This window comes from Bufo bufo, chromosome 3 (genome assembly GCF_905171765.1).
Source record: "Bufo bufo chromosome 3, aBufBuf1.1, whole genome shotgun sequence".
Taxonomy (NCBI): domain Eukaryota; kingdom Metazoa; phylum Chordata; class Amphibia; order Anura; family Bufonidae; genus Bufo; species Bufo bufo.
The window spans coordinates 588,762,716-588,790,541 of record NC_053391.1 but is presented as its reverse complement, the minus strand read 5'-3'; the positions used below and the strand labels follow the sequence as shown (position 1 = coordinate 588,790,541).

At 45.1% G+C, this 27,826-nt stretch overlaps 1 protein-coding gene across 2 annotated transcripts in view; it reads left to right on the top strand.

Annotated features, from left to right (window-relative positions):
• ZNF385A (zinc finger protein 385A) overlaps window positions 1–27,826 on the top strand; it is a 233,078-nt gene that overhangs the window by 156,542 nt on the left and 48,710 nt on the right. For both annotated transcript variants that reach the window (XM_040425855.1, XM_040425856.1), the window contains one exon: window positions 15,279–15,389. In XM_040425855.1, the coding sequence (XP_040281789.1) occupies window positions 15,279–15,389 (111 nt within the window). The remainder of the gene's footprint in view (window positions 1–15,278; window positions 15,390–27,826) is intronic.

Genomic DNA, 27,826 nt, shown 5'->3' with positions numbered 1-27,826 from the left:
CTACGTGGATTGCTCATATGATATGTATGCCCTTGATGTTTGCAGACATTTCTGCTAAGCTATGACAAAGTAATACTATTAATAGTGCTAATACTACTAATAGTTTCTACTTTTTAATCAATCCTTAAGTACTGGTATGCGTAGCTCATAGTAATGTGAAGCCATTGCTCCTGAACCCTAAAGTATGTTGACATGCTGGAAGAGAAGGTCCCTCACTTTATTCAACATTTTCCATCGTTGTACTGCTGTGTCTTTAGAGATTTCATAACTTACAAGTATATCAGTTAGTGTGTTGATTAGAGATTAGTTCTCCAGAAGAAAGTAAACTAGTCAGTCTAGTACCATCTAACCAATAAGTGCTCTTTAACCAGTTCAATTCCCCCCCCCTTCCATTTAGTAACGTAAACCACTTTTGTGCCTTTTTTCCGTGATTCATGAAGTCTTATTTGTAGTCATTTTCATATTAGCTTTTTTCATTTTTATTTTTCATATCTTTTTTTGCTAATAGTGTAACAAGTGACTAAAGTAAGTTTTTAAATGGTGTGCCCTTTAGGGTTAGAAGTTGCGATGTCTTGGCATTGTATTTGTATTTTGTATTTTTTTTATTTCATTTTTTTTTAACACTTTGTAGCCCCTAGAAGGTCATACATAAACTAATTGACCTTTTGGGGACATTTTACATTTCATTTTTTATTGACTTTTCCTATAACTGGGGTTGAAATATTAACCCCAGTTACAGGGGGATTACAGCTCCCAGACAGGTTGTACAAGGCTGAGACCCAGCAGCTCGTTCAGGTACCTGGTCCGCAGCAATCACATGATTTCTAGGACTGGAGTAGGAAGATGCATTGCCACTTCCCTATTTATATACACAACACTCATTGAGCCCTGGAAAGGCAGGGATGATTAAATATAATATCCCTGTTCTCTGTATGGGGGGCCAAGCTGTCACTGATGGCTGGTTCCCCGTTCCAGTAGTTGCTTGATCAGTACACAGCTTGCAAAATCTGCATGGATGTCCAAAAATGTAATGAGATCTAGTACTCATCAAGAACTGTTTGTATAGATACATGTTTCAAGTGTAATATTGATGAAGGGCCTTGGTTGGTGTACTGTTTCTTCTTATGGATGGCGTCAAGTATGCATGAGGAGTATCATAACCCAGTCAAAATTCCTCTGGGTTTCTGGGAAAATATATAAAAATTAGCCCATCTTACATCTGCTGGCATCAGATAGGCTTAGGAAAGCTAATTTAACTATATATTTCACAGAAACCCTGGGGGCATTTCCTGGCCTACAATACTCCGCACACGTACTATGCATAGGTGCTCTTTGTAATGAGCACACAATGCATATATATTGGCAAAAAACCCAGAGTAGCATACTAATATCTTACTCTCACTCTCTCAGAAACTTTTGTTTGGTTAGAATCGATTCAGAAGTAAACTTTTAGAAAAATTTGACGAGCCTGAAATTAACCAAATCTCAAAAGGTTTGCTCATCTCTAATATAGTGTGATCTAAATATCGACTTTTTACACATTGTTTTAGGAATTACAAATCAACTTGAACAGTTCTCTCTAGACATTGAGGCTCCATTTGTTTCACTCGGCATGAAGAACCAATAAACATATGGTTTTCCAATTACAACTCATTCTCATTAAGAGAAGGTTGTGGTTGCAAAATGTGCTGCATCTTGGCAACATTTATCAAATCCTTTTAATGGTTTTATTTTCTTATTCCTCTTCCTCCAAACACAAACTTTGTACTCAGCACAGTGACATAGAATTGCGGTCCTGTAGTGCAAAGTTGAGCAAAACTTTTTATAAATATCCCCGAATCACCATAGTCATACCAGGTTTCCAAGCTGAACCTCTACTATTATATACCAGATGTATTTAGTATATCTGTAGCATCACCATTCACCGATCCTTGTGGACTGACACAAGATTACTGTAATAGGCAGTGATGCTGAGGGAAGGGGAGGATTACCCACATCAATAATAGAACCTTTAGGATTAATTCTCTAAACCCGCTTTAGCTTTTCTCTGAAATCATCCATTAGTGATTTTCAGTATTCCTGTTGTGATGACAATATGGCACTTCTCTGATCAGATACCACCAGGGTGATATTATACATCCGTCTATGGATTACAGCATGAGGATGGACTTGATGTCACACTGGATAAGCTTTGAGAATTAGACTATATGACATGGCATTGACAAATGCTCGGTTTAATAGACCACTATCCAACCCAATTACATGCTTCTTTCTCTAATTACTGGTGACAATTACATAGCATAACTATATGTCTCTAATATTGACCTTGCCTTTCAATACAGATAAATAGACTCTTTCTCTATTTTTCAGACTTGACCATTTAGACACACAGAAAACCATAAGGATGAATAAAATCTGCTCTATATTATCGATTGCCCATTATTTATGTTGTAAAATATCAGGCTGAAGTGTACAATGTAAAATCCATATATCGACTAAATTCAATCCATATGCAATTTTGGGTAAAATTTTAAGCAGACTCCTTCAATAAGTATATTTCAGGTGCCTGTAGTGAATGAGTTCTGCAAAAAGTCTCTATAAAACCATTTGTAGATGTTAGTAATATAGGTGCATTTTATGACTGCAAGACTCAGACCCACTCCCCTGAGCTTTTATTGAACAACTGATCATTATACACTGACCAAAAATATAAACGCAACACTTTCGGTTTTGCTCCCATTTTGCATGATCTGAACTCAAAGATCTGAAACACTTTCTACATACACAAAAGACCCATTACTCTCAAATATTGTTCACTAATCTGTCTGAATCTGTGTTAGTCAGCACTTCTTCTTTGCCGAGATAATCCATCCCACCTCACAGGTGTGGCATATCAAGGTGCTGATTAGACAGCATGAATATTGCACAGGTGTGCCTTAGACTGCCCACAATAAAAGACCACTCTGATATGTGCAGTTTGATCACACAGCACAATTCCACAGATGTTGCAACATTTGAGGGAGCGTGCAATTGGCATGCTGACTGTAGGAATGTCTACCAGAGCTGTTGCCCGTAGCAATGAATGCTCATTTCTCTACCATAAGCCGTCTCCAAAGGCATTTCAGAGAATTTGGCAGTACATCCAACCGGCCTCACAACCGCAGACCACGTGTAACCACACCAGCCCAGGACCTCCACATCCAGCATGTTCACCTCCATGATCTTCTGAGACCAGCCACCCGGACAGCTGCAGCAACAATCGGTTTTCATAAAAAAATAAAAACATTCTGCACAAACTGTCAGAACCGTCTCAGGGAAGCTCATCCGCATGCTCGTCGTCCTCATCGGGGTCTGGACCTGACTGCAGTTCATCGTCGTAACCGACTTGAGTGGGCAAATGCTCACATTCTATGGTGTCTGGCACGTTGGAGAGGCGTTCTGTTCACGGATGAGTCCCAGTTTTCACTGTTCAGGGCAGATGGCAGACAGCATATGTGGCGTCGTGTGGGTGAGCGGTTTGCTGACGTCAACGTTGTGTATCGAGTGGCCCATGGTGGCGGTGGGGTTATGGTATGGGCAAGCGTATGTTATGGACAACGAACACAGGTGCATTTTATTGATGGCATTTTGAATGCACAGAGATACCATGACGAGATCCTGAGGCCCATTGTTGTGCCATTCATCCACGACCATCACCTCATGTTGCAGCATGATAATGCACGGCCCCATATTGCAAGGATCTGTACTCAATTCATGGAAGCTGAAAACATCCCAGTTCTTACTTGGCCAGAATACTCACCGGACAGGTCGCCCACTGAGCATGCTTGGGATGCTCTGGATCGGCGTATACGACAGCGTGTTCTAGTTCCTGCCAATATTCTGCAACTTTGCACAGCTATTGAAGAGGAGTGGACCAACATTCCACAGGCCGCAATCAACAACCTGATCAACTCTATGCGACAGAGATGTGTTGCACTGCGTGAGGCAAATGGTGGCCACACCAGATACTGACTGGTTTTCTGACCCCCCCCCCCCCCCCATTAAGGCAAAACTGTGCACATATCAGAGTGGCCTTTTATTGTGTGCAGTCTAAGGCACACCTGTGCAATATTCATGCTGTCTAATCAGCACCTTGATATGCCACACCTGTGAGGTGGGATGGATTATCTCGGCAAAGGAGAAGTGCTCACTAACACAGATTTAGACAGATTTGTGAACAATATTTGAGAGTAATGGGTCTTTTGTGTATGTAGAAAATGTTTCAGATCTTTGAGTTCAGCTCATGCAAAAGTGTTGCGTTTATATTTTTGTTCAGTGTAGAAACCTATGGTGATCTAAGGTGGCACCAGATCTGATTACATATGTAATAAAGATGATAAGCTGCCCCCTTTTTATAGTTGTCTAAAACTGTCCTATAGTATCAGTCAAAGAGTTCACATTCATGCTTGTTTTCTCTACTGCTGTCTGTAGCATCACCCCACATTCATATAGTAGGTAACAGCGGGCATTTGCAGAATAGTAGCTATACTTTCTGTCACCCAGGGCAAAGTTTCAGTTTTATATATCCTGGCCAAGGCGATGTGATTTATTAGTGCCCCTTGCAGTTACACCCTAGTGAGGCTTACTGGCATATGCCAATGAATAGCTTGCAACTAATACTTTTAAAGGCAACCTGTCACCCAAATGTCACTACATAAAATGTCCATGCAGTCTTAAAATGGTTATCCCATGATTAATGTAAGAAATTAAAATCGGACATCATCTAGTACATAACAATCTCTTTCTAACAAAGCTGGAACCAGCTCTGTACTCACACAGATCCAGAGATCTCCTCATTCATTGCTCTGCTAGCTTTAAATCAAACTGGCAGCTCAAGGGGTGTGTCCTTTCTGCTGCAGCTCAGGGGGCGTTTCTCAGCTCTCCCCATCACAGCTCAGGAGGCAGTTGAAGGAAGAAACTGAGCATGTGCGGCCTTCTCAATGAGCAGGACAAAGAATATATGCTGACAATGAGGGAAATGTATAAGAAACAATGTGAGTGACTACACTTTTAGTTTATAGGGTAGAAGGGGTATGACAAGTTCCCTTTAAGCTTAAAAAAAAAGAAACTTGACAGTATTCCCAGTCCAGGAGTATCCAAGAGACAGATTTTCCAAGTTATGCGTTGTTTGAGAATTCTTGATAATCCAATCAAGCTTAAATTTCACAGGAATATCTTTTAAGCCATGAAATCTGCTTCATGTGTGCTGTTAGCTGGGTTCCCAGAGGCTTCCCAAGATGCAGCATTAATATCTGCCGGAGTCATACCGGCAGCAACGTAGTCCATGCACTTCCCTATTCACTATGAACTATAGATAGGATGGAAATCATGAATATTCTTAAAGGGTCACAGAATTTTGAGAGAACTTTTAGATATATCATGAAGGCATATCAATAGGTATGATCGATGGGAGGTCTATTTGCTGAGATCCCCACTGATCTGTAGAACGAGAAGAGAGAAGGACTTGCATATTGCGCTCTCTCTCCACTGCAGGGGAGGTAGTGAGGAGGACTTGGATATTGCACTTTCTCTCCACTGCAGGGGAGGTAGTGAGGAGGACTCAATAGAAAGTCTATGGGCCCATCTCAACTCTGTCCTGTGCAGTGAGGAGGGAGAGCGTGATATGCGAGTGCTTCTCTCTCCTTACTGTAGTGATTGGTGGGGGTCACAGGACTCAGACCACTACCGATCAAATTTTTTATATATCTCTATGACATATCAAATGTTTTCCCTATGACCCTTTAAAGGTTTTTTATATATAATGGAACTATACCAAATATTAACATGTACAGAAGGTCCACATAGATACCTGAAGATCCAGAGAATGTGATACATGATCTTACTGGAATCATGTATTTTTGCATAGAGACAGAACAATTATTAGGTTACCTTTTCAGTTATAATTGCTGAGAAATGAGATTTCCCCAGAATTGGGTTGTGTGGGAAGAGTTTGTGCATTCTTTGGCCATAAAAAAAAAAAACTCAGCTATGTGCTGTACTGTAGTTTGCATTTTTGCTGTTTTTGTCATATCCATAGATTTCTGTTGAAGGCTAGTTCTTGAGCCTCATGTCAGTTCTCCCTCCTTCCTACTTCCTTTACCATTGAACTTTCTCTGCTGTCCCTCACTATCCTACCATTAGTGAATAAACCGATCTTTCAAGTTCTTTGATTCCAGAGAAATGAATGTTCCTCAGACAAAACAAAAAATGTTTGACAATAACATTGTAAGATGTTGAAGAGTGAAGAAACTGTAGAGCTGAATTTTTATTTTGCCATCAATGATTTCCAGACTTAGCAAAATTCAAGGTTCACAATGCTTGCGGGGGGTTCCCTAAAGGGGTCATCTGGGAATACATCAATTCTAACAGTTGCCAGCAGCCTGTGTCCTATACTGAAAGAATCAAACTTACCTGCTCCCCACCGCTCCAGTGCTGAATGCTGGCTTCCATGTCTTCTAGCTCAGGGTTTGTTTTCTTCCTCCCCCGGCATGGTCACGGTCATCTGATCCTCTTCAGCCAACCACTGGCTTTAGTGGTGATGTGTCCACAAGATACATGTCATTGCTGAAGCCAGCAGTTGGCTAAAGAGGATCAGATGACCATGACCATGCCGGGGAGGAAGAAAACAAACCCTGAACCAGAAGATAGAGATGTGGAGGACCGGAGCAGTAGTGAGTAGGCCAGAGGCGTAGCAAAAGGCTCATGGGCCCTGGTGCAAGAGTTCAGCTTGGGCTCCCATTTCCTCAGTGCTTTGTGGCCAGGGGCAGGGAAGCACATAGCCTTCATGCTGCCTGAGGCAGAAATTGAAACAACACCCCCCCATGCCAAATTCTTGACCTAACCACTTCCCTCCAGCCAGAGGTGTAACTTGACCTGAATGCACTATAATACTAGTGTCTTCTTATGTGGCACAAGGGTCTTTGGGCACCCTCAGGCTCCTGGGCTACCTCTGCCTCCCTATAGCTACGCCCCTGGAGTAGGCAAGTCTGATCCTTTCAGTACAGGAGGCAGGCTGCCAACAATGGTTAGAAATGATACATTCCTGGATAACCCCTTTAACCACCTCCCGCCTGCGGGCGGCCGGGTTATTCCTCCTCGACGCATCTACGCGTCATCTCGCGAGACGCAATATTTCCTGTGAACGCGCGCTCACAGGATCGCGAGGTAAACAAGTTGACCTACAGCCTGCCAGCGGCAATCATTCGCTTGCAGGCTGTAGATGCGATTTTTTTAACATCAGAAAAGTATATTAGACGCTGTTTTGTTAACAGCGCCTGATATACCTGCTACCTGGTCCTCTGGTGGTCCCTTTTGCTTGGATCGACCACCAGAGGACACAGGCAGCTCTGTAAGTAGCACCAAGCACCACACTACACTACACCCCCCCCCTCTGTCACTTATTAACCCCTTATTAACCCCTGATCATCCCATATAGACTCCCTGATCACCCCTCTGTCATTGATCACCCCCCTGTAAGGCTCCATTCAGACGTCCGTATGTGTTTTGCGGATCCACGGATCCGCGGATCTGCAAAACACGGACACCGGCAATGTGCTTTCCGCATTTTGCGGATCCGCACATTGCCAGAACTATATAGAAAATGCCTTTTCTTGTCCGCAATTGCGGACAAGAATAGGACATGTTCTATATTTTTGCGGAACGGAAGTGCGGACTCGGAAGTGCAGATCTGTCCCCATAGAAATGAATGGGTCTGCAATTCCGTTCCGCAAAATGCGGAACAGAATTGCGGATGTGTGAATGGGGTCTAAGGGTCCCTTATCACCACCAGTTAGTTAGCCACTTGTTAGGTAGTTAGCGCCCACCGCACCGCAGTCGCTGATTAGCTTCATCGCTGTCGCTAATCAGCACTAGTACTATATAGTATCTGTAAGTGATCAAGACTGATCACAATCAGATCTATATCAGTACATTAGGGTCACCTTAGGCTCTACAAAAAACGCAGTGTTTGCCCGATCTTGTGCGCACACTTGCATTCAGTCCGCCCCACCGCAGTGACAGAAATGTTTTTTTTTCTGATCACTGCAAAAACACAGTAAAATCGCTGCGGCGCTATAAAGATCACTTTTGAGCTTTTTGAATCTTTATTAGCGATCACATCTTTTTTTTTTTTTGCACATTTTTTGGCAGAGATTTTTTAATCCACATTGATCGATGCGAATGAAGAAATCTGTGCCGTTCATTTTTTCTTTCAGCCCAGAGGCTGAACGAAAAAAATAAATCTCATTACCCGTATGCTCAATATAAGGCCTCATGCACACGACCATGCCGTTTTTTGCGGTCCGCAAACCGCGGATGTGCAAAAAATGGAAGGCGCCCGTGTTGACTTCTGCAATTTGCGGAACGGAACGGGCGCCGGCAATATAAGTGCCTATTCTTGTCCGCAAAGCGCGGACAAGAATAGGACATGTTATATTTTTTTAGCGGGGCCGCGGAACGGAGCCACGGATGCGGACAGCACACAAAGTGCGGTCCGCATCTTTTGCGGCCCCATTGAAATGAATGGGTCCGCATCCGAGCCGCCAAAATGGCGGCTCGGATGCGGACCCAAACAACGGTCGTGTGCATGAGGCCTAAGGAGAATAGCAGAAACTCCTAATGCTGGCCATACATGTAATGATTGCGGAGACCCTCAAATGCCAGGGCAGTACAAAAACCCCACAAATGACCCCATTTTGGAAAGAAGACACCCCAAGGTATTCGCTGAGGGGCATATTGAGTCCATGAAAGATTGAACTTTTTGTCACAAGTTAGCGGAAAGGGAGACTTTGTGAGAAAAAACAAAAAAAAATCAATTTCCGCTAACTTGTGCCAAAAAAAATAATCTTCTATGAACTCGCCATGCCCCTCACGGCATACCTTGGAGTGTCTACTTTCCAAAATGGGGTCACATGTGGGGTATTTATACTGCCCTGGCATTTTAGGGGCCCTAAAGTGTGAGAAGAAGTCTGGAATCCAAATGCCTAAAAATGCCCTCCTAAAGGGTACTCGTTGGACTTTCGCCCATTTGCGCATCTTGGCTGCAAAAAAGTGTAACATATGTGGTATCGCCATACTCAGGAGAAGTAGGGCAATGTGTTTTGGGGTGTCTTTTTACATATACCCATGCTGGGTGAGAGAAATATCTCTGTAAATTGACAACTTTGTATAAAAAAAATGGGAAAAGTTGTCATTTACAGAGATATTTCTCTCACCCAGCATGGGTATATGTAAAAATACACCCCAAAACACATTGCCCTACTTCTTCTGAGTACGGCGATACCACGTGTGACACTTTTTTGCAGCCTAGGTGCGCAAAGGGGCCCAAATTCCAATGAGTACTTTTAGGATTTCACAGGGCATTTTTTACGCATTTGGATTCCAAACTACTTCTCACGCTTTAGGGCCCCTAAAATAAAAGGGCAGTATAAATACCCCACAAGTGACCCCATTTTGGAAAGAAGACACCCCAAGGTATTTCGTGAGGGGCATGGCGAGTTCATGTAAAATTTTATTTTTTGTTACAAGTTAGTGGAATATGAGACTTTGTAAGAGAAAAAAAATATATATATATATATCATTTTCCGCTAACTTGTGCCAAAAAAAAAATATTCTAGGAACTCGCCATGCCCCTCACGGAATACCTTGGGGTGTCTTCTTTCCAAAATGGGGTCACTTGTGGAGTATTTATACTGCCCTGGGATTTTAGGGGCCCTAAAGCGTGAGAAGTAGTTCGGAATCCAAATGCGTAAAAAAATGCCCTGTGAAATCCTAAAGGTACTAATTGGAATTTGGGCCCCTTTGTGCACCTAGGCTGCAAAAAAGTGTCACACATGTGGTATCGCCGTATTTAGGAGAAGTAGGGCAATGTGTTTTGGGGTGTATTTTTACATATACCTATACTGTGTGTGAGAAATATCTCTGTAAATGACAACTTTTTAATTTTTTTTATACAAAGTTGTCAATTTACAGAGATATTTCTCTCACCCAGCATGGGTATATGTAAAAATACAACCCAAAACACATTGCTCTACTTCTCCTGAGTACGGCGATACCACATGTGTGACACTTTTTTGCATGCAGCCTAGGTGCGTAAGGGGGCCGAAAGTCCAACGAGTACCTTTAGGCTTTACAGGGTTGCTCACAATTTGGCCCCGCCCCAAAATGCCAGAACAGTAAACACACCCCACAAATGACCCCATTTCAGAAAGTAGACACCCCAAGGTATTCACTGAGGGGCATAGTGAGTTCGTGGGACATTTTTTATTGTTTTTGCCAGAAGTTAGCAGAAATGGAAACTTTATAGTTTTTTTTTTTTCTCAGAAAGTGTCATTTTCCGCTAACTTGTGGAAATAAATTAAATCATACATGAACTGACCATGCCCCTCCGCGAATACTTTGGGGTGTCTTCTTTCTAAAATGGGGTCATTTGGGGGGTATTTATACGATCCTGGCATTCTAGCACCTCAAGAAACATGACAGGTACTCAGAAAGTCAGAGTTGCTTCAAAATGCGGAAATTCACATTTTTGTACCATAGTTTGTAAATGCTATAATTTTTGTGCAAACCAATAAATATACACTTATTGGATTTTTTTTTATCAAAGACATGTAGCACAATAAATTCTGACACAAACTTGTATAGAAATGTAATTATATTTGAACAATTTAACCAGAGAAAGTTAAAAATACACTTTTTTTTAGAAAATTGCGGCCTATTTTGATTTATATCGGAAAAACGAAAAATCTTAGCAGCAATCAAATACCACCAAAAGAAAGCTGTATTTGTGAGAAGAAAAGGAGGTAAAATTCATTTGGGTGGTAAGTTGTTTGACCAAGCAATAAATCGTGAAAGTAGTGTAGTGCAGAATTGTAAAAAGTGGTCTGGTCATTAAGGGGGTTTAAGCTAGGGGAGCTGAGGTGGTTAAGGACACCAATTGTTTATGGAGACTCAGTTGCAATGCCCCATGGGAAAATAATATGCAATGAGACATCTCCCAGACAAACAGAACTGTCTCACTAGTGTCATCTTTTGGAAGTGGCTCCCTATGAGTTAAAGTCTGACTTTTTAACAAGCCTTGGAAAGGGAAAATGACCAATCCAAATTTATTTATTTATTTTATGCACTTATATAGCGCTACTATATTCCGCAGCGCTTTACAGACATTATCATCCAATTGTCCCCAATGGGGTTCACAATCTAAGGTCCCTATCAGTATGTCTTTGGAGTGTGGGAGGAAACCGGAGAACCCGGAGAAAACCCACGCAAATACGGGGAGAACATACAAATTCCATGCAGATGTTGCCCTTGGTCGGAGAAGGAGAGAGAGACAGAGAGAGAGAGAGAGAGAGAGAGAGAGATTATGAGGGAAGCCTAAATCTAAGTTTATGCCATCTAGAGGATTAGTAAACCTGTCCCATTGTTGCTAGGGGAGAACGTTTTGATTCTGTAATTCTTAAATACAATGTCTTACAGAGTCATCAAATGGTGGCTCCATATAAACATGCTAGTTGGGTGAAAAATATTCATATTTACAAGCCCTTGTTCCATGAAAAGGAAAAAAGGTGATTAGTAGGCTACCTCTCCTCTCTCTCTCTCTCTTACAAGGAATGAGGAAGGGCTGGTGGGACGAAATTTTGACATTGATCTGTCCTGGCCCTGGGTGGTGGAGAACCAGCAGCAGCAACAGCATTTAACACCAGGCCCTTATCATTGGTATTTGGCTGTGAGGTTAGGAATCTGATCATTACACTGTTACTTAGCACTTCAACTTCTCTGGACTTCGGCAGCTCTCCAGACTTTGTATGTTCATACCGTCAGTACCACTTAGCATTTTTCCCTCTGAAATATTCTGTTTGCTTGTTCAGTCTGCACTTTTAGAAACTGGTTAGAAATTGCTCATCAGTTAAACATGTATATGATTTAAGTTGTGCTTGTAAATATATCTTTAGTAGACCTTTTAATCTTAATATGGTTATTGATAATTAATAGTTGTGGACCACTGATGGAGAGTGTAGAGAGCAGATCTTTTTAGGTTACCGTATTTTTCGCCCTATAAGACGCACTTCCCCCCCCAAAAGTGGGGGGGAAATAGCAGTGCGTCTTATGGGGCGAATGCTGCTGATTTTGACGAATTTTCAATGATACACCCGCCGCGATGCCGCGCGGCGGGTATATCAGCTGTGAGGGAGGAGGGGCTGGGGGCCGGCATCTGCTTTTATAATGACAGCGGGGCCCGTGCAGTGACTGTATTCTACTACACGGGCCCCGCTCACTGTATAATCGTATCTCTAATAGTTAATTGTTATGGGTATATAATCGCATAATCAGCGCCTGTATACTTACAAGCGCTCGGTAGGTAGCAGAGAGGCGGGAGGAGGCAGGTCGGGAGGACGGGCGCTGGCAGCGTGAGTCACTACGTCACCCGCCTGCGCCGCCCACTTTATGAATGAAGCAGGCGGCGCAGGCGCGTGACGTAGTGACTCACAATGCCAGCGCCCGTCCTCCCGGCCTGCCTCCTCTCTGCTACCTACCGAGTGCTTGTAAGTATACAAGCGCTGATTATGCGATTATATACCCATAACAATTAACTATTAGAGATACGATTATACAGTGAGCGGGGCCCGTGTAGTAGAATACAGTCACTGCACGGGCCCGGCTGTCATTATAAAAGCAGATGCGACTCCCCACCCCCTGTATTGAGGGTCATTCACTACAGGGACACTTATGGAGGGGATCTGTGGATGACACATAGCATAAGATGCTATATATGTGTCATCCACAGATCCCCCCCATAACTGTCATACACAGATCCCCATAGCAGTGCCATCCATAGACCCCAATAAGAGCCACCCACAGATCCCCCATTAGTGTCACCCACAGATCCCCCATAAGTGTCACCCACAGATCCCCCATAAGTGTCACCCACAGATCCCCCATAACAGTGTGTCACCCGAAGATCCCCCATAACAGTGCGATACCCACAGATCCCCCATAACAGTGCGCCATCCACAGATCCCCATAACAGTGCGCCATCCACAGACCACAATTAGTTCAAAACTCACCAAAAGCACACCTTTTGGTTAAAATTTTTTTTTTTATTATTTTCCTCCTCAAAAATCTAGGTGCGTCTTATGGGCCGGTGCGTCTTATGGGGTGAAAAATACGGTATATTGCAAGCAACATTGTATTTGTGTGTAATAATTCCAATATAAGTAAATATACACTCTATTAATGGGGTTCTCTTCTTTGAGCAACCCCTACTTGTAAGCAGTATTCCTTGACAATAACCCATTAGTCACAAGAGATTTATCAAGACCAGCACTTTCTGCACGAGTCTTAATATCCCCTGTGCTGTCAGAGGATGCGCCTAATTTATGACGAGGCACATATCATATAATTACAATATTAAGCACATCCTCTAGCAGTCCGTGCACCTAAACAGACCTCTATGGAAGCTCAGAGCTGCCGTAGATTTCTGTCTTAATTTATGCCAGAAAACTGGTGAAAATTTGTGGTGGGTTCTGGCCACGTCCCCTCCCATCCTAGCCACACACCCTTTTTGAAAAGTGACTAGTGTGGCGTAAAAATGCCACTTACAATTTTTTTTATGCCCAAAAAATCAGGCGCAGGGAGATGATAAATATCTCCCAAAGTGTCTTCCAAAGCAATCAGTTCTTACCTGTGGGGAAACCTGACAGTAAGGCCTCATGCACACGACCGTTGTTTTGGTCCACATCCGAGCCGCAGTTTTTGTGGCTTGGATGCGGACCCATTCACTTCACTGTCCGCATCCGTTGCTCCGTTCCGTAGTCCGCAAAAAAAATATAACCTGTCGTATTCTTGTCCGTGTTTTGCGGACAAGAATAGGCAGTTATATTAATAGCTGTCATTGCCGTTCCACAAATCGCGGAACGCACAAGGAAGCCATCCGTGTTTTGCTGATCCACGGTTTGAGAACCAAAAAACACACAACGGTCGTGTGCATGAGGCCTAAGTGTTTCATTACCAGCAGCACCACCACTTGGGACATTGGGTATTACACAGTGTCCATTCAAATCAATGGACTGTCTGGACAGTAGATTGAAGAAACTCCAGAAAGAGATGCTCCTTGTAACCACTCTCCGCTTGGGCCTGAGAATTCAAAAACAGAGGACTCTCCTATAGGAACTAAAAAATTCCCCAAAAAGGTATTTTAATCTGGCCAATCCCTTTAATAGGTTCCAAATAAATAAGCTAGACTTTAGGCATTGTTTGTCCTATGTATGTCGAGATTACAATATCATGGATCTGAGATTGTGTAACAGGCAATAAGAACATTATGGGGCACATTTACTAAGACTGGCGCTAGCGGTGGATCGGCGAAATTATGTAGAGGCACCAGCCTCTACATAACTTCGGTGTATCCACCGCCAATTTTAAATGTAAGGCAGCTTTCTTACTGTCTTACATTTAGACCATTTTCCAGACAATGATGAAAGAGATGGGCCTTCCCCGCCCATGCCTCACCCCCTTTTTTTTAGACCTGGCATGAGCGGGGAAGATTGTGCCGCAATATGGCGTGCAACAGAATCTGTGCCAGATATACACCACAAAAGTGACTTATATCTGTTTGGAAATGTGTTTTACAAAGTAGTGAAAGTTTTGAAACATGATATGTAAATTGTCTACATAGCAGATAGACAGACTGAAGAAATATAGCACATGGGAAGATTAGAAAAATAACGGTACCTCCACAAAGATTCTTCAATGTCACTTTAAGGGCTAGTTTTTTTTTCTACAAATAGTTTACATACTGTAACTGTTAGTTTATCTATGACTTTTGGGTTTACTTCATGGATGAAGGATCAGGGTGGATTTCCCTTGGGGAAGGGTGGGAGGATCAAACATTTTATAAAACTAAAAAAAACGTTCTTACTGCAGAAACTCTCTTTGTAACATTGCTAGCAGCAGCAGTTTTGTTAGAAGTCACAAGACAACCTCATGTAACGCAGCCTGGCCAGATCTTTCTTTGCCGCTTTAACCTTGTTGGGCCGAGCACCTGTGTTTACAATATCTCACTGGGAATGGTTATTAGCCATCTTGTTTCAGAATCACTCAGGTTCTGGTTCTCCCATTTCCTAGCTGTGGGAGATAAATGAATCTGTGGATAGCAGAGGCTGGTTCCATTGGCTGGATTTTCATTGGTATGAGTTGCTCATTGGCGTCATTAACTGAAAACCGCTTGTGCTCTGTCTACACAGATGGACCCCATCCACAAGCCTGTGATTAGCCCGAACTTTGGAGTACCACTAATGAAGACAAAACGGCCAGTTATTTCCTGCAATGTGTGTCAAATCCGCTTTAACTCAGAGGTAAGTGCTTTAAAGATGAACTAAGAATTGCTAAGATCTTCGTCAAGTTTAGTTTTATACGTCAACATGTACTTGATGACGACGAGAACATAATGCAAAAGCTACCTGTTGGACCTGTCGTGTGTTCTTGACTTTCTTTGAAGACTACCTTTGGAGGACAGGTTGAGTTTAGATGAACACCGTAAGGCACACATTATGCATGGTTTTTCCGCACTGGTTCTCACATGACAAAACGGCTGCATAATACAGTAGTATAATAGTGTAAAGTGTATGACATTAGACAAATCTCATGTAGACTTTGCTTTTTTGATCTGTGCGAAAATTTATTTAGGAATCTGCAGCATGTTAATTCTTTGTGCGCATTTTGTCCCTTTTCAATGCAAAGGTGAGATCAGATCTGTGCCAAAACCTCATGAAGTCCACACCACAAACCGCAAGTCACATCCTTGCAATTCCAATATAAATCAGCACGGAAATTCGTGCAGAATTTCCTCAAGACAGCCCGCACCCATATGCAGGTAGCCTAAGGGTAAATGCACACATTCAGGATTTATGTGCGGAGAATCCGCACCGAAATCCGCAGGTGTTCGCGGGGAAATCCGTGCAGTCAATCCGCATCAATTGGTGCGGATGTACATGTAGATTTGCATGCGGATTTAACGCGGATTTGGTGTGGATTTTCAGCATGCGGATTTTACTCTCCCTATTGAAGTGAATGGAGAAAATCCAGTCAAAATCCGTAGATCAAAATACGTATTTTTCATAGAATACAATATACATGACCTACGGTTCCGGTTTTCCGCACGCAAATCCGGGCGGAAAATCCACACTTAATCCTGATCGTATGCATTTAGCCTTAAAGTCAGTGGAAAGACTATAATGCAGCATTTCCATCAGCTTCAGCTCCATGAGATTGTCATGACAGATTCAACACTCGGAAGACATCACAGAAAAGAAACATGATATGACCCTCATGACGCCTTTCATCCTGTGCCACAAGTGGCCGTCCATCCCTTGCCTACTTTATGTTTTTTTCACCATAGACCATTAAAATATGGCAGAGATTCTTCTCTCCTGCCGCTGCTTTTTCCTACTTGTACTCCTGCTTTTTCATACAGTTAACCATTTAGTTAATAGCATGAATAGCCTTGTAGTGAGCGCTTTTAATTGCTTGTAAATGGTGATTGAAACTTGTGTCCCTGCCAAGAGATTTATGCGTGCAGCGCTCAGGAGCAACACAGCCTACAATGGAAATTAATTGCAGCAAAGCCATATCTCTGTCTGATTGATTCGCATCTAATCTGCCTCGGCTAGCTCTAGTTAACTGTCCTGCTCTAGGAACAGCTGTCCTAACAGCTGGGCCGCTTCAAATGATATTCTAGCTCCGCACCCAACCGAGGAGGGGGAGGTAAAACGGGAAGGGGGAGCAAACCCCTGGGAGTGCTTTGGTTTATTTCCCATCCACAGCTGTATGTTTCAAATGAGGACAAAAATCCAGAGGAGATTGGACCAATATTTATTGTACCCATAGATGTGCAGCCATAGATAGATTTTATTAACAGCTGCCTCATTGAAACCGCTGTTGACTTTGGATTGGATTGTCTCAGATTACATTGGCTCACACTTATTGCATAGTCTTTTACGTCTCCATTCTTTGCAAATAAGGGATGTTATCTTATGCATTTGCATAGTACATTCCCTTACCATGCGCAATATCAGCCAGAAGGAGATATAAAGTGAGCGTCAGAAGAATGCCTCTTCCCTGTGAACTCCTTATCTACAAACAGGCTGAATTGCACCCCAGGGAGGTGAACTACTGCTGAGCACTTCAGTTTAGCAATTTTAACTTGTTCACGTTGAAGCCATCTGTGCTTGTCCTGGAGTCGCAGAGCATTGTTCTCCTCCAGATGTGTTATTATAAGTCACAAATCTGTCTTTCTAAATATATATTTCTCCGGTTGATTTGGAAACACCCAGTGCTGATATCTGTTATATGTTCCCAATTTAGAAGCTCTTGTAGTTTGCCTCCAAACCCAGAATAATATCAGCGTATTTTTCTCACTTTTTTCATCGTGTTCTCACATCGGCAGCTGGGCTCTGATTAATCCGAACACCATCATGAGGAACAGTCATAAACGTCAGTCATTTATAAACCATAAAATGCAGTGGACTGGGCTATGGAACCCTGTCAAATTGTGTATTTCACACACAGTGAAGGTTGGTTTACCTGGAGCAGAATTGCTGCCATCCATTCCATGAATGTGAACAAATCTCATCCAGACACTGCAGAAAATGTTCACATGTAAATTGACTTATGGTGTCGATTTGAAGTCCACAGAATATTAATTCTCTATGTGGATTTTTACTCATTGCAACGCGAAGGGCCGAGTCTCCTAAAGCCTGGTATAAATGGGCTATGTCAGGCTTGAGTAGAATGGTACAGGCTATTAGCAGAGGGGAGAGGAGCGAGCACAGGGCAGAAGGTCACAAAGCACATTGCTCCACTGCCTATCTATGTCAGGCTTTAGGAGAGCAGCTCTGGTACAGGTAGGACCAGTGAAGATCCTGCCATACATAGCAGTGTACTGAAGTACGAATTCTAAGGTGCAATAAGCATCTGAACTTCAGGTGCCTATTTCTACGAAAAGTTAAAAAAATTATAATAATTAATTAAAGGGGTTCTCCGGACTTTTACAATTGATGAACTATCCTCCGGATAGGTCATCAATATACGATCGGCGGGGGTTCGACACTCGGCACCCCCACAGTTCAGCTGTATGAAGAGAAGGCGTGCGCAGTGTGCGCATGCCATCTCCCGTCTGTCTTCCAGCTCGCTGCTGCTATGTCTATGGTAAAAAAGCAGCGAGCGGGAAGAGAGAAGGGAGACGGCACGGGCACACTGCGCACACCTTCCCATTCATACAGCTGATCAGCAGGGGTGCCGAGTGTCGGACACCCGCCGATCGGATATTGATGACCTATCCTGAGGATAGGTCATCAATATTAAAAGCCCAGAGAACCCCTTTAAAGAATATTACAAATATGCTTTTTATAACATGTAATTTAGGTTTTAATAAAGTGAAAGTAAAAATTTAGGTTCTCTTTAAACAGTGAAATGGATGAGAAAATTTGAAATAGTGCACCATATTATTTACATGGAGAAGTGGGGTTAATTAAAGGGTTTGTCCAGGTTTTTTGATCGTGATGGCCTATCCTCAGTATAGGCCGTCAATATCAGACTGGTGGGGGTCTGACACTCTGGCCCCTACCAATCAGCTTTTAGATTGTAGCTCTGTCCATTCTGCAGTGGATGGAGCAGGGAACTGTGGTTCTGCTCCCATTCACTTCACCAGCTCCATCTGCTACAGAATCAGTGGCGTGCCCAGGGGGGGCGGTGCGCCCCGGGTGCCGGCTCTGACGGGGGTGCCAGAAGGCCCAGAAGCAATGAGCTCTTCCATCAATACAGATGGAAGCGCTCATTGCTGAAGCGCTGACACCCGTGACCCAGTCCCACATACTGCGGCGGGGCAGGGAGCGGAGTGCATAGTTCCCTGCCCCGCCGCCGATCACCGCTATAGGCTTCAGGCCTAGTAGGCCTGAAGCCTATGCGGTAGTGAAATCCCGGCGCAGGCGCGCGTGATGACATCATCGTGCGCGCCTGTGCTGGGACTCAGCAGCACAGTGCCGGGACTCTGCAAGCAAGCGCAGGTAAGTAGGGATGAGCGAACCCGAACTGTATTTTCGTAAAAGTCCGGGTTCGGGTTCGGTGTTCGGCGCTTTCTTGGCGCTTTTTGAAAGGCTGCAAAGCAGCCAATCAACAAGCGTCATACTACTTGCCCCAAGAGGCCATCACAGCCTTGCCTACTATTGGCATGGCTGTGATTGGCCAGTGCAGCATGTGACCCAGCCTCTATATAAGCTTGGGTCACGTTGCGCTGCACGTCACTCTGCTGATTCAAGCATAGGGAGAGGTTGCAGCTGCGACGTTAGGGCGAGATTAGGCAGATTAACTCCTCCAAAAGACTTCATTCTGTGATCGATCTGCAGCTGTGGATCATTGAAGTGCTAATATTGACTTGCTCACTTTTTTGAGGCTGCCCAGAGCGTTTTTAGATCACTTTTTTTCTGGGGTGATCGGCGGCCATTTTGTGACTTGTGGTGCGCCAGCACAAGCTATCACCAAGTGTATTTAACCATCAATAGTGTGGTTATTTTGTGCTATATCCTACATCAGCTGCAGGCTGAGCCTGTGTCACTGAAGTGCATTTAACCATCAACAGTCTGGTTATTTTTTGGCCATATACTACATCAGCTGCAGGCTAAGCCTGTGTCACCGAAATGCATTTAACCATCAACAGTCTGGTTATTTTTTGGCCATATACTACATCTGGTGCAGGCTGAGCCTGTGTCACCCAAGTGCATTTAACCATCAACAGTGTGGTTATTTTTTGGCCACATACTACATCAGGGGCAAGTTGAGCCTGTCACCCAGCGCCTAAAAAATAGACCTGACATTTCTATTCAACCAAATCTGTACTGTTTTAGCTGGTCAAGTTATTTGTAGTGACCGTAAAAGCACACTTTTTGTTCTGGGTTGAAAAACTATTCCCAAATTTGCCATTCTCAAAATAACTAGTTTCTGCTATATGAGGCCAACTTGAAATCTATCCTAAAAAGGATATCTTACATTGAAGGTGCTGATAGTGTCATTCAGAAAAACCTAAGACACACGCTACCGTGCAGATAGAAGTCTGATTCTGTGATTAAACCTATACCTGTCACACAGCGCAAAAAAAAACAGGCCTCACATTTCTATTCAACCAAATCTGTACTGTTTTAGCTGGTCAAGTTATTTGTAGTGACCGTAAAAGCAGACTTTTTGTTCTGGGTTGAAAAACTATTCCCAAATTTGCCATTCTCAAAATTACTAGTTTCTGGTATATGAGGCCTACTTGAAATCTATCCCAAAAAGGATATCTTACATTGAAGGTGCTGATAGTGTCATTCAGAAAAACCTAAGACACACGCTACCGTGCAGATAGAAGTCTGATTCTGTGATTAAACCTATACCTGTCACACAGCGCAAAAAAAAAACCAGGCCTCACATTTCTATTCAACCAAATCTGTACTGTTTTAGCTGGTCAAGAAATTTGTAGTGACCGTAAAAGCAGACTTTTTGTTCTGGGTTGAAAAACTATTCCCAAATTTGCCATTCTCAAAATAACTAGTTTCTGATATATGAGGCCTACTTGAAATCTTTCCCAAAAAGGATATCTTACATTGAAGGTGATGATAGTGTCATTCAGAAAAACCTAAGACACACGCTACCGGGCAGATAGAAGTCTAATTCTGTGATTAAACCTATACCTGTCACACAGCGCAAAAAAAAAACAGGCCTCACATTTCTATTCAACCAAATCTGTACTGTTTTAGCTGGTCAAGTTATTTGTAGTGACCGTAAAAGCAGACTTTTTGTTCTGGGTTGAAAAACTATTCCCAAATTTGCCATTCTCAAAATAACTAGTTTCTGGTATATGAGGCCTACTTGAAATCTATCCCAAAAAGGATATCTTACATTGAAGGTGCTGATAGTGTCATTTAGAAAAACCTAAGACACACGCTACCGTGCAGATAGAAGTCTGATTCTGTGATTAAACCTATACCTGTCACACAGCGCAAAAAAAACAGGCCTCACATTTCTATTCAACCAAATCTGTACTGTTTTAGCTGGTCAAGAAATTTGTAGTGACCGTAAAAGCAGACTTTTTGTTCTGGGTTGAAAAACTATTCCCAAATTTGCCATTCTCAAAATAACTAGTTTCTGATATATGAGGCCTACTTGAAATCTTTCCCAAAAAGGATATCTTACATTGAAGGTGATGATAGTGTCATTCAGAAAAACCTAAGACACACGCTACCGGGCAGATAGAAATCTAATTCTGTGATTAAACCTATACCTGTCACACAGCGCAAAAAAAAAAACAGGCCTCACATTTCTATTCAACCAAATCTGTACTGTTTTAGCTGGTCAAGTTATTTGTAGTGACCGTAAAAGCAGACTTTTTGTTCTGGGTTGAAAAACTATTCCCAAATTTGCCATTCTCAAAATAACTAGTTTCTGGTATATGAGGCCTACTTGAAATCTATCCCAAAAAGGATATCTTACATTGAAGGTGCTGATAGTGTCATTCAGAAAAACCTAAGACACACGCTACCGTGCAGATAGAAGTCTAATTCTGTGATTAAACCTATACCTGTCACACAGCGCAAAAAAAAAAACAGGCCTCACATTTCTATTCAACCAAATCTGTACTGTTTTAGCTGGTCAAGTTATTTGTAGTGACCGTAAAAGCACATTTTTTGTTCTGGGTTGAAAAACTATTCCCAAATTTGCCATTCTCAAAATTGTGGTGAACGGGAACAATGAGGAAAACATCTAATAAGGGACGCGGACGTGGACATGGTCGTGGTGGTGTTAGTGGACCCTCTGGTGCTGGGAGAGGACATGGTCGTTCTGCCACAGCCACACGTCCTAGTGTACCAACTACCTCAGGTCCCAGTAGCCGCCAGAATTTACAGCCATATTTGGTGGGGCCCAATGCCGTTCTAAGGATGGTAAGGCCTGAGCAGGTACAGGCATTAGTCAATTGGGTGGCCGACAGTGCATCCAGCACGTTCACATTATCTCCCACCCAGTCTTCTGCAGAAAGCGCACAGATGGCGCATGAAAACCAAGCCCATCAGTCTGTCACATCACCGTCATGCATATCAGGGAAACTGTCTGAGCCTCAAGTTATGCAGCAGTCTCTTATGCTGTTTGAAGACTCTGCTGCCAGGGTTTCCCAAGGGCATCCACCTAGCTCTTCCCCAGGGGTGGAAGAGATAGAATGCACTAACGCACAACCACTTATGTTTCCTGATGATGAGGACATGGGAATACCACCTCAGCACGTCTCTGATGATGACGAAACACAGGTGCCAACTGCTGCATCTTTCTGCAGTGTGCAGACTGAACAGGAGGTCAGGGATCAAGACTGGGTGGAAGACGATGCAGGGGACGATGAGGTCCTAGACCCCACATGGAATGAAGGTCGTGCCACTGACTTTCACAGTTCGGAGGAAGAGGCAGTGGTGAGACCGAGCCAACAGCGTAGCAAAAGAGGGAGCAGTGGGCAAAATCAGAACACCCGCCGCCAAGAGACTCCGCCTGCTACTGACCGCCGCCATCTGGGACCGAGCACCCCAAAGGCAGCTTCAAGGAGTTCCCTGGCATGGCACTTCTTCAAACAATGTGCTGACGACAAGACCCGAGTGGTTTGCACGCTGTGCCATCAGAGCCTGAAGCGAGGCATTAACGTTCTGAACCTTAGCACAACCTGCATGACCAGGCACCTGCATGCAAAGCATGAACTGCAGTGGAGTAAACACCTTAAAAACAAGGAAGTCACTCAGGCTCCCTCTGCTGCCTCTTCTGCTGCTGCCGCCTCGGCCTCTTCTGCTGCTGCTGCCGCCTCGGCCTCTTCTGCTGCTGCTGCCGCCTCAGCCTCTTCTGCTGCTGCTGCTGCCGCCTCGGCCTCTTCCTCTGCCTCTGGAGGAACGTTGGCACCTGCCGCCCAGCAAACATGGGATGTACCACCAACACCACCACCTGCGTCACCAAGCATCTCAACCATGTCACACGGCAGCGTTCAGCTCTCCATCTCACAAACATTTGAGAGAAAGCGTAAATTCCCACCTAGCCACCCTCGATCCCTGGCCCTGAATGCCAGCATTTCTAAACTACTGGCCTATGAAATGCTGTCATTTAGGCTGGTGGACACACACAGCTTCAAACAGCTCATGTCACTTGCTGTCCCACAGTATGTTGTTCCCAGCCGCCACTACTTCTCCAAGAGAGCCGTGCCTTCCCTGCACAAACAAGTGTCCGATAAAATCAAGTGTGCACTGCGCAACGCCATCTGTGGCAAGGTCCACCTAACCACAGATACGTGGACCAGTAAGCACGGCCAGGGACGCTATATCTCCCTAACTGCACACTGGGTAAATATAGTGGCGGCTGGGCCCCAGGCGGAGAGCTGTTTGGCGCACGTCCTTCCGCCGCCAAGGATCGCAGGGCAACATTCTTTGCCTCCTGTCTCCTCCTCCTCCTACTCAGCTTCCTCCTCCTCTTCTTCCACCTGCTAATCCAGTCAGCCACACACCTTCACCACCAACTTCAGCACAGCCCGGGGTAAACGTCAGCAGGCAATTCATAAACTCATATGTTTGGGGGACAGGCCCCACACCGCACAGGAGTTGTGGCGGGGTATAGAACAACAGACCGACGAGTGGTTGCTGCCGGTGAGCCTCAAGCACGGCCTGGTGGTGTGCGATAATGGGCGAAATCTCGTTGCAGCTCTGGGACTAGCCTGTTTGACGCACATCCCTTGCCTGGCGCATGTGCTGAATTTGGTGGTGCAGAAGTTCATTCGCAACTACCCCGACATGTCAGAGCTGCTGCATAAAGTGCGGGCCGTCTGTTCGCACTTCCGGCGTTCACACCCTGCCGCTGCTCGCCTGTCTGCGCTACAGCGTAACTTCGGCCTTCCCGCTCACCGCCTCATATGCAACGTACCCACCAGGTGGAACTCCACCTTGCATATGCTGGACAGACTGTGCGAGCAGCAGCAGGCCATAGTGGAGTTTCAGCTGCAGCACGCACGGGTCAGTCGCACTGCGGATCAGACACACTTAACCACCAATGACTGGGCCTCCATGCGAGACCTGTGTGCCCTGTTGCGTTGTTTCGAGTACTCCACCAACATGGCCAGTGGCGATGACGCCGTTATCAGCGTTACAATACCACTTCTATGTCTCCTTGAGAAAACACTTAGGGCGATGATGGAAGAGGAGGTGGCCCAGGAGGAAGAGGAGGAAGAGTGGTCATTTTTAGCACTTTCAGGCCAGTCTCTTCGAAGTGACTCAGAGGGAGGTTTTTTGCAACACCAGAGGCCAGGTACAAATGTGGCCAGACAGGGCCCACTACTGGAGGACGAGGAGGACGAGGATGAGGAGGAGGTGGAGGAGGATGAGGATGAAGCATGTTCACAGCGGGGTGGCACCCAAAGCAGCTCGGGCCCATCACTGGTGCGTGGCTGGGGGGAAACACAGGACGATGACGATACGCCTCCCACAGAGGACAGCTTGTCCTTACCTCTGGGCAGCCTGGCACACATGAGCGACTACATGCTGCAGTGCCTGCGCAACGACAGCAGAGTTGCCCACATTTTAACGTGTGAGGACTACTGGGTTGCCACCCTGCTGGATCCCCGGTACAAAGACAATGTGCCCACCTTACTTCCTACACTGGAGCGTGATAGGAAGATGCGCGAGTACAAGCGCACGTTGGTAGACGCGCTACTGAGAGCATTCCCAAATGTCACAGGGGAACCAGTGGAAGCCCAAGGCGAAGGCAGAGGAGGAGCAAGAGGTCGCCAACGCAGCTGTGTCACGGCCAGCTCCTCTGAGGGCAGGGTTAGCATGGCAGAGATGTGGAAAAGTTTTGTCACCACGCCACAGCTAACTGCACCACCACCTGATACGGAACGTGTTAGCAGGAGGCAACATTTCACTAACATGGTGGAACAGTACCTGTGCACACCCCTCCACGTACTGACTGATGGTTCGGCCCCATTCAACTTCTGGGTCTCCAAATTGTCCACGTGGCCAGAGCTAGCCTTTTATGCCTTGGAGGTGCTGGCCTGCCCGGCGGCCAGCGTTTTGTCTAAACGTGTATTCAGCACGGCAGGGGGCGTCATTACAGACAAACGCAGCCGCCTGTCTACAGCCAATGTGGACAAGCTGAAGTTCATAAAAATGAACCAGGTATGGATCCCACAGGACCTGTCCATCCCTTGTGCAGATTAGATATTAACTACCTCCCCTTAACAATATATTATTCTACTCCAGGGCACTTCCTCATTCAATACTATTTTTTATTTCATTTTACCATTATATTGCGGGGCAACCCAAAGTTGAATGAACCTCTCCTCTGTCTGGGTGCCGGGGCCTAAATGTGTGACAGTGGCCTGTTCCAGTGGTGGGTGACGTGAAGCCTGATTCTCTGCTATGACATGAAGACAGATTCTGTGCTGACATAAGGCCAGATTCTCTGTTACGGGACCTCTCTCCTCTGCCTGGGTGCCTGGGCCTAAATGTGTGACAGTGGCCTGTTCCAGTGGTGGGTGACGTGAAGCCTGATTCTCTGCTATGACATGAAGACAGATTCTGCGCTGACATAAGGCCAGATTCTCTGTTACGGGACCGCTCTCCTCTGTCTGGGTGCCGGGGCCTAAATATGTGACAGTGGCCTCTTCCAGTGGTGGGTGACATGAAGCCAGATTCTCTGCTATGGCATGAAGAGACTGATTCTCTGCTGACATGAAGCCAGATTCTTTGCTATGGCATGAAGAGACCTATTCTCTGCTGACGTGAAGCCAGATTCTCTGCTATGGGACCTCTGTCCAATTGATATTGGGTCATTTTTATTTTTTTAATTTTTATTTTAATTCATTTCCCTATCCACATTTGTTTGCAGGGGATTTACCTACATGTTGCTGCCTTTTGCATCCCTCTAGCTCTTTCCTGGGCTGTTTTACAGCCTTTTTAGTGCCCAAAAGTTTGGGTCCCCATTGACTTCAATGGGGTTCAGGTTCGGGACGAAGTTCGGTTCGGGTTCGGATCCCGAACCCGAACATTTCCGGGAAGTTCGGCCGAACTTCTCGAACCCGAACATCCAGGTGTTCGCTCAACTCTACAGGTAAGTATTTAGCTTTATGGTTTCCTTCTTTCTTTTTTCTTTTTTTTTTTTCTTTTACCAACTTTGGGGGACATGAGGGGGCCGGGGTGCACAGAGGACGTGTGGGGGCAAACTTTTATTTTATATTATGATGTGGCAACTTAGGGGGACATGAGGGGGCCGGGGTGGACAGAGGACGTGTGGGGGCAAACTTTTATTTTATTTTATAATGTGGCAACTTTGGGGGACATGGAGGAGGACGTGCGGGGAATATGGTGGGATACTGTGTGGCACAGTGGGGGGGGCAATTTATTATGGGAGGGATGGCAATGTGGGGGACACTACTGTGTGGGGGGCAGCGTGGGGGACACTACTGTGTGGGGGGCAGCATTGGGGACACTACTGTGTGGGGGATACTACTGTATGGGGGCAGTGTGGGGGACACTACTGTGTGGGGGGCAGCGTGGGGGACACTACTGTGTGGGGAACACTACTGTGTGGACGACACTACTGTGTGGGGGGCAGTGTGGGGGAAATTACTGTGTGGGGGACACTACTGTGTGGGGGACACTACTGTGTGGGGGGGCAGCGTGGGGGACACTACTGTGTGGGGGGCAGCGTGGGGGACACTACTGTTTTGGGGGCAGCGTGGGGGACACTACAGTGTGGGGAAAATTACTGTGTGGGGGACACTACTGTATGGGGGCAATGTGGGGGACACTACTGTGTGGGGGGACTACTGTGTGGGGGAAATTACTGTGTGGGGGAAATTACTGTGTGGGGGGCAGTGTGGGGGAGATTACTGTGTGGGGGGCAGTGTGGGGGAAATTACTGTGTGGGGGGCAGTGTGGGGGAAATTACTGTGTGGGGGGCAGCATGGGGGAAATTACTGTGTGGGGGGCAGCATGGGGGACACTACTGTATGGGGGCAGTGTGGGCGACACTACTGTGTGCGGGACACTACTGTGTGGGGGGCAGCGTGGGGGACACTACTGTGTGGGGGGACTACTGTGTGGGGGCAGTGTGGGGGAAATTACTGTGTGGGGGATACTACTGTATGGGGGCAGTGTGGGGGACACTACTCTGTGGGGGATACTACTGTATGGGGGCAGTGTGGGGGACACTACTCTGTGGTGGGCAGCATGGGGGCCTTTCTATTGGAGAGGCACTGTAGAGGCCAGTCTATTATTTCTGGGGACACTATAGAGGGATTATTACCTGGAGCACAATATAGGGTGTTATTATTATTACTGGGGGCACTCTAGGGGACATTATAGCTGCTGTAGACACTATAGGAACATTTGGGGTCATTTATCAAACTGGTGTAAAGTAGAACTGGCTTAGTTGCCCATAGCAGCCAATCAGATTCCACTTTTCATTTTTGACAGCTCTTTTGGAAATCCAGTTCTACTTTACACCAGTTTGATAAATGACTCCAATTATGTCTATTAGGGTCACAATTCTTTCTGCAGTATAGTACCTGGGACATTGGGGAGCACAACGGGCACAGGTATTGGGGGTGGCAGCAGGATGACACTGTGGGGACACCAGGATGAGGAGGTTGATGGAAAAATTGAGAAATCTTACATGTCTGTGTTACAAACTGTAGAGACGAGATGTGGCTGAAAGAATTTCTCATGGCTGTCTAACGGAGGAGAAG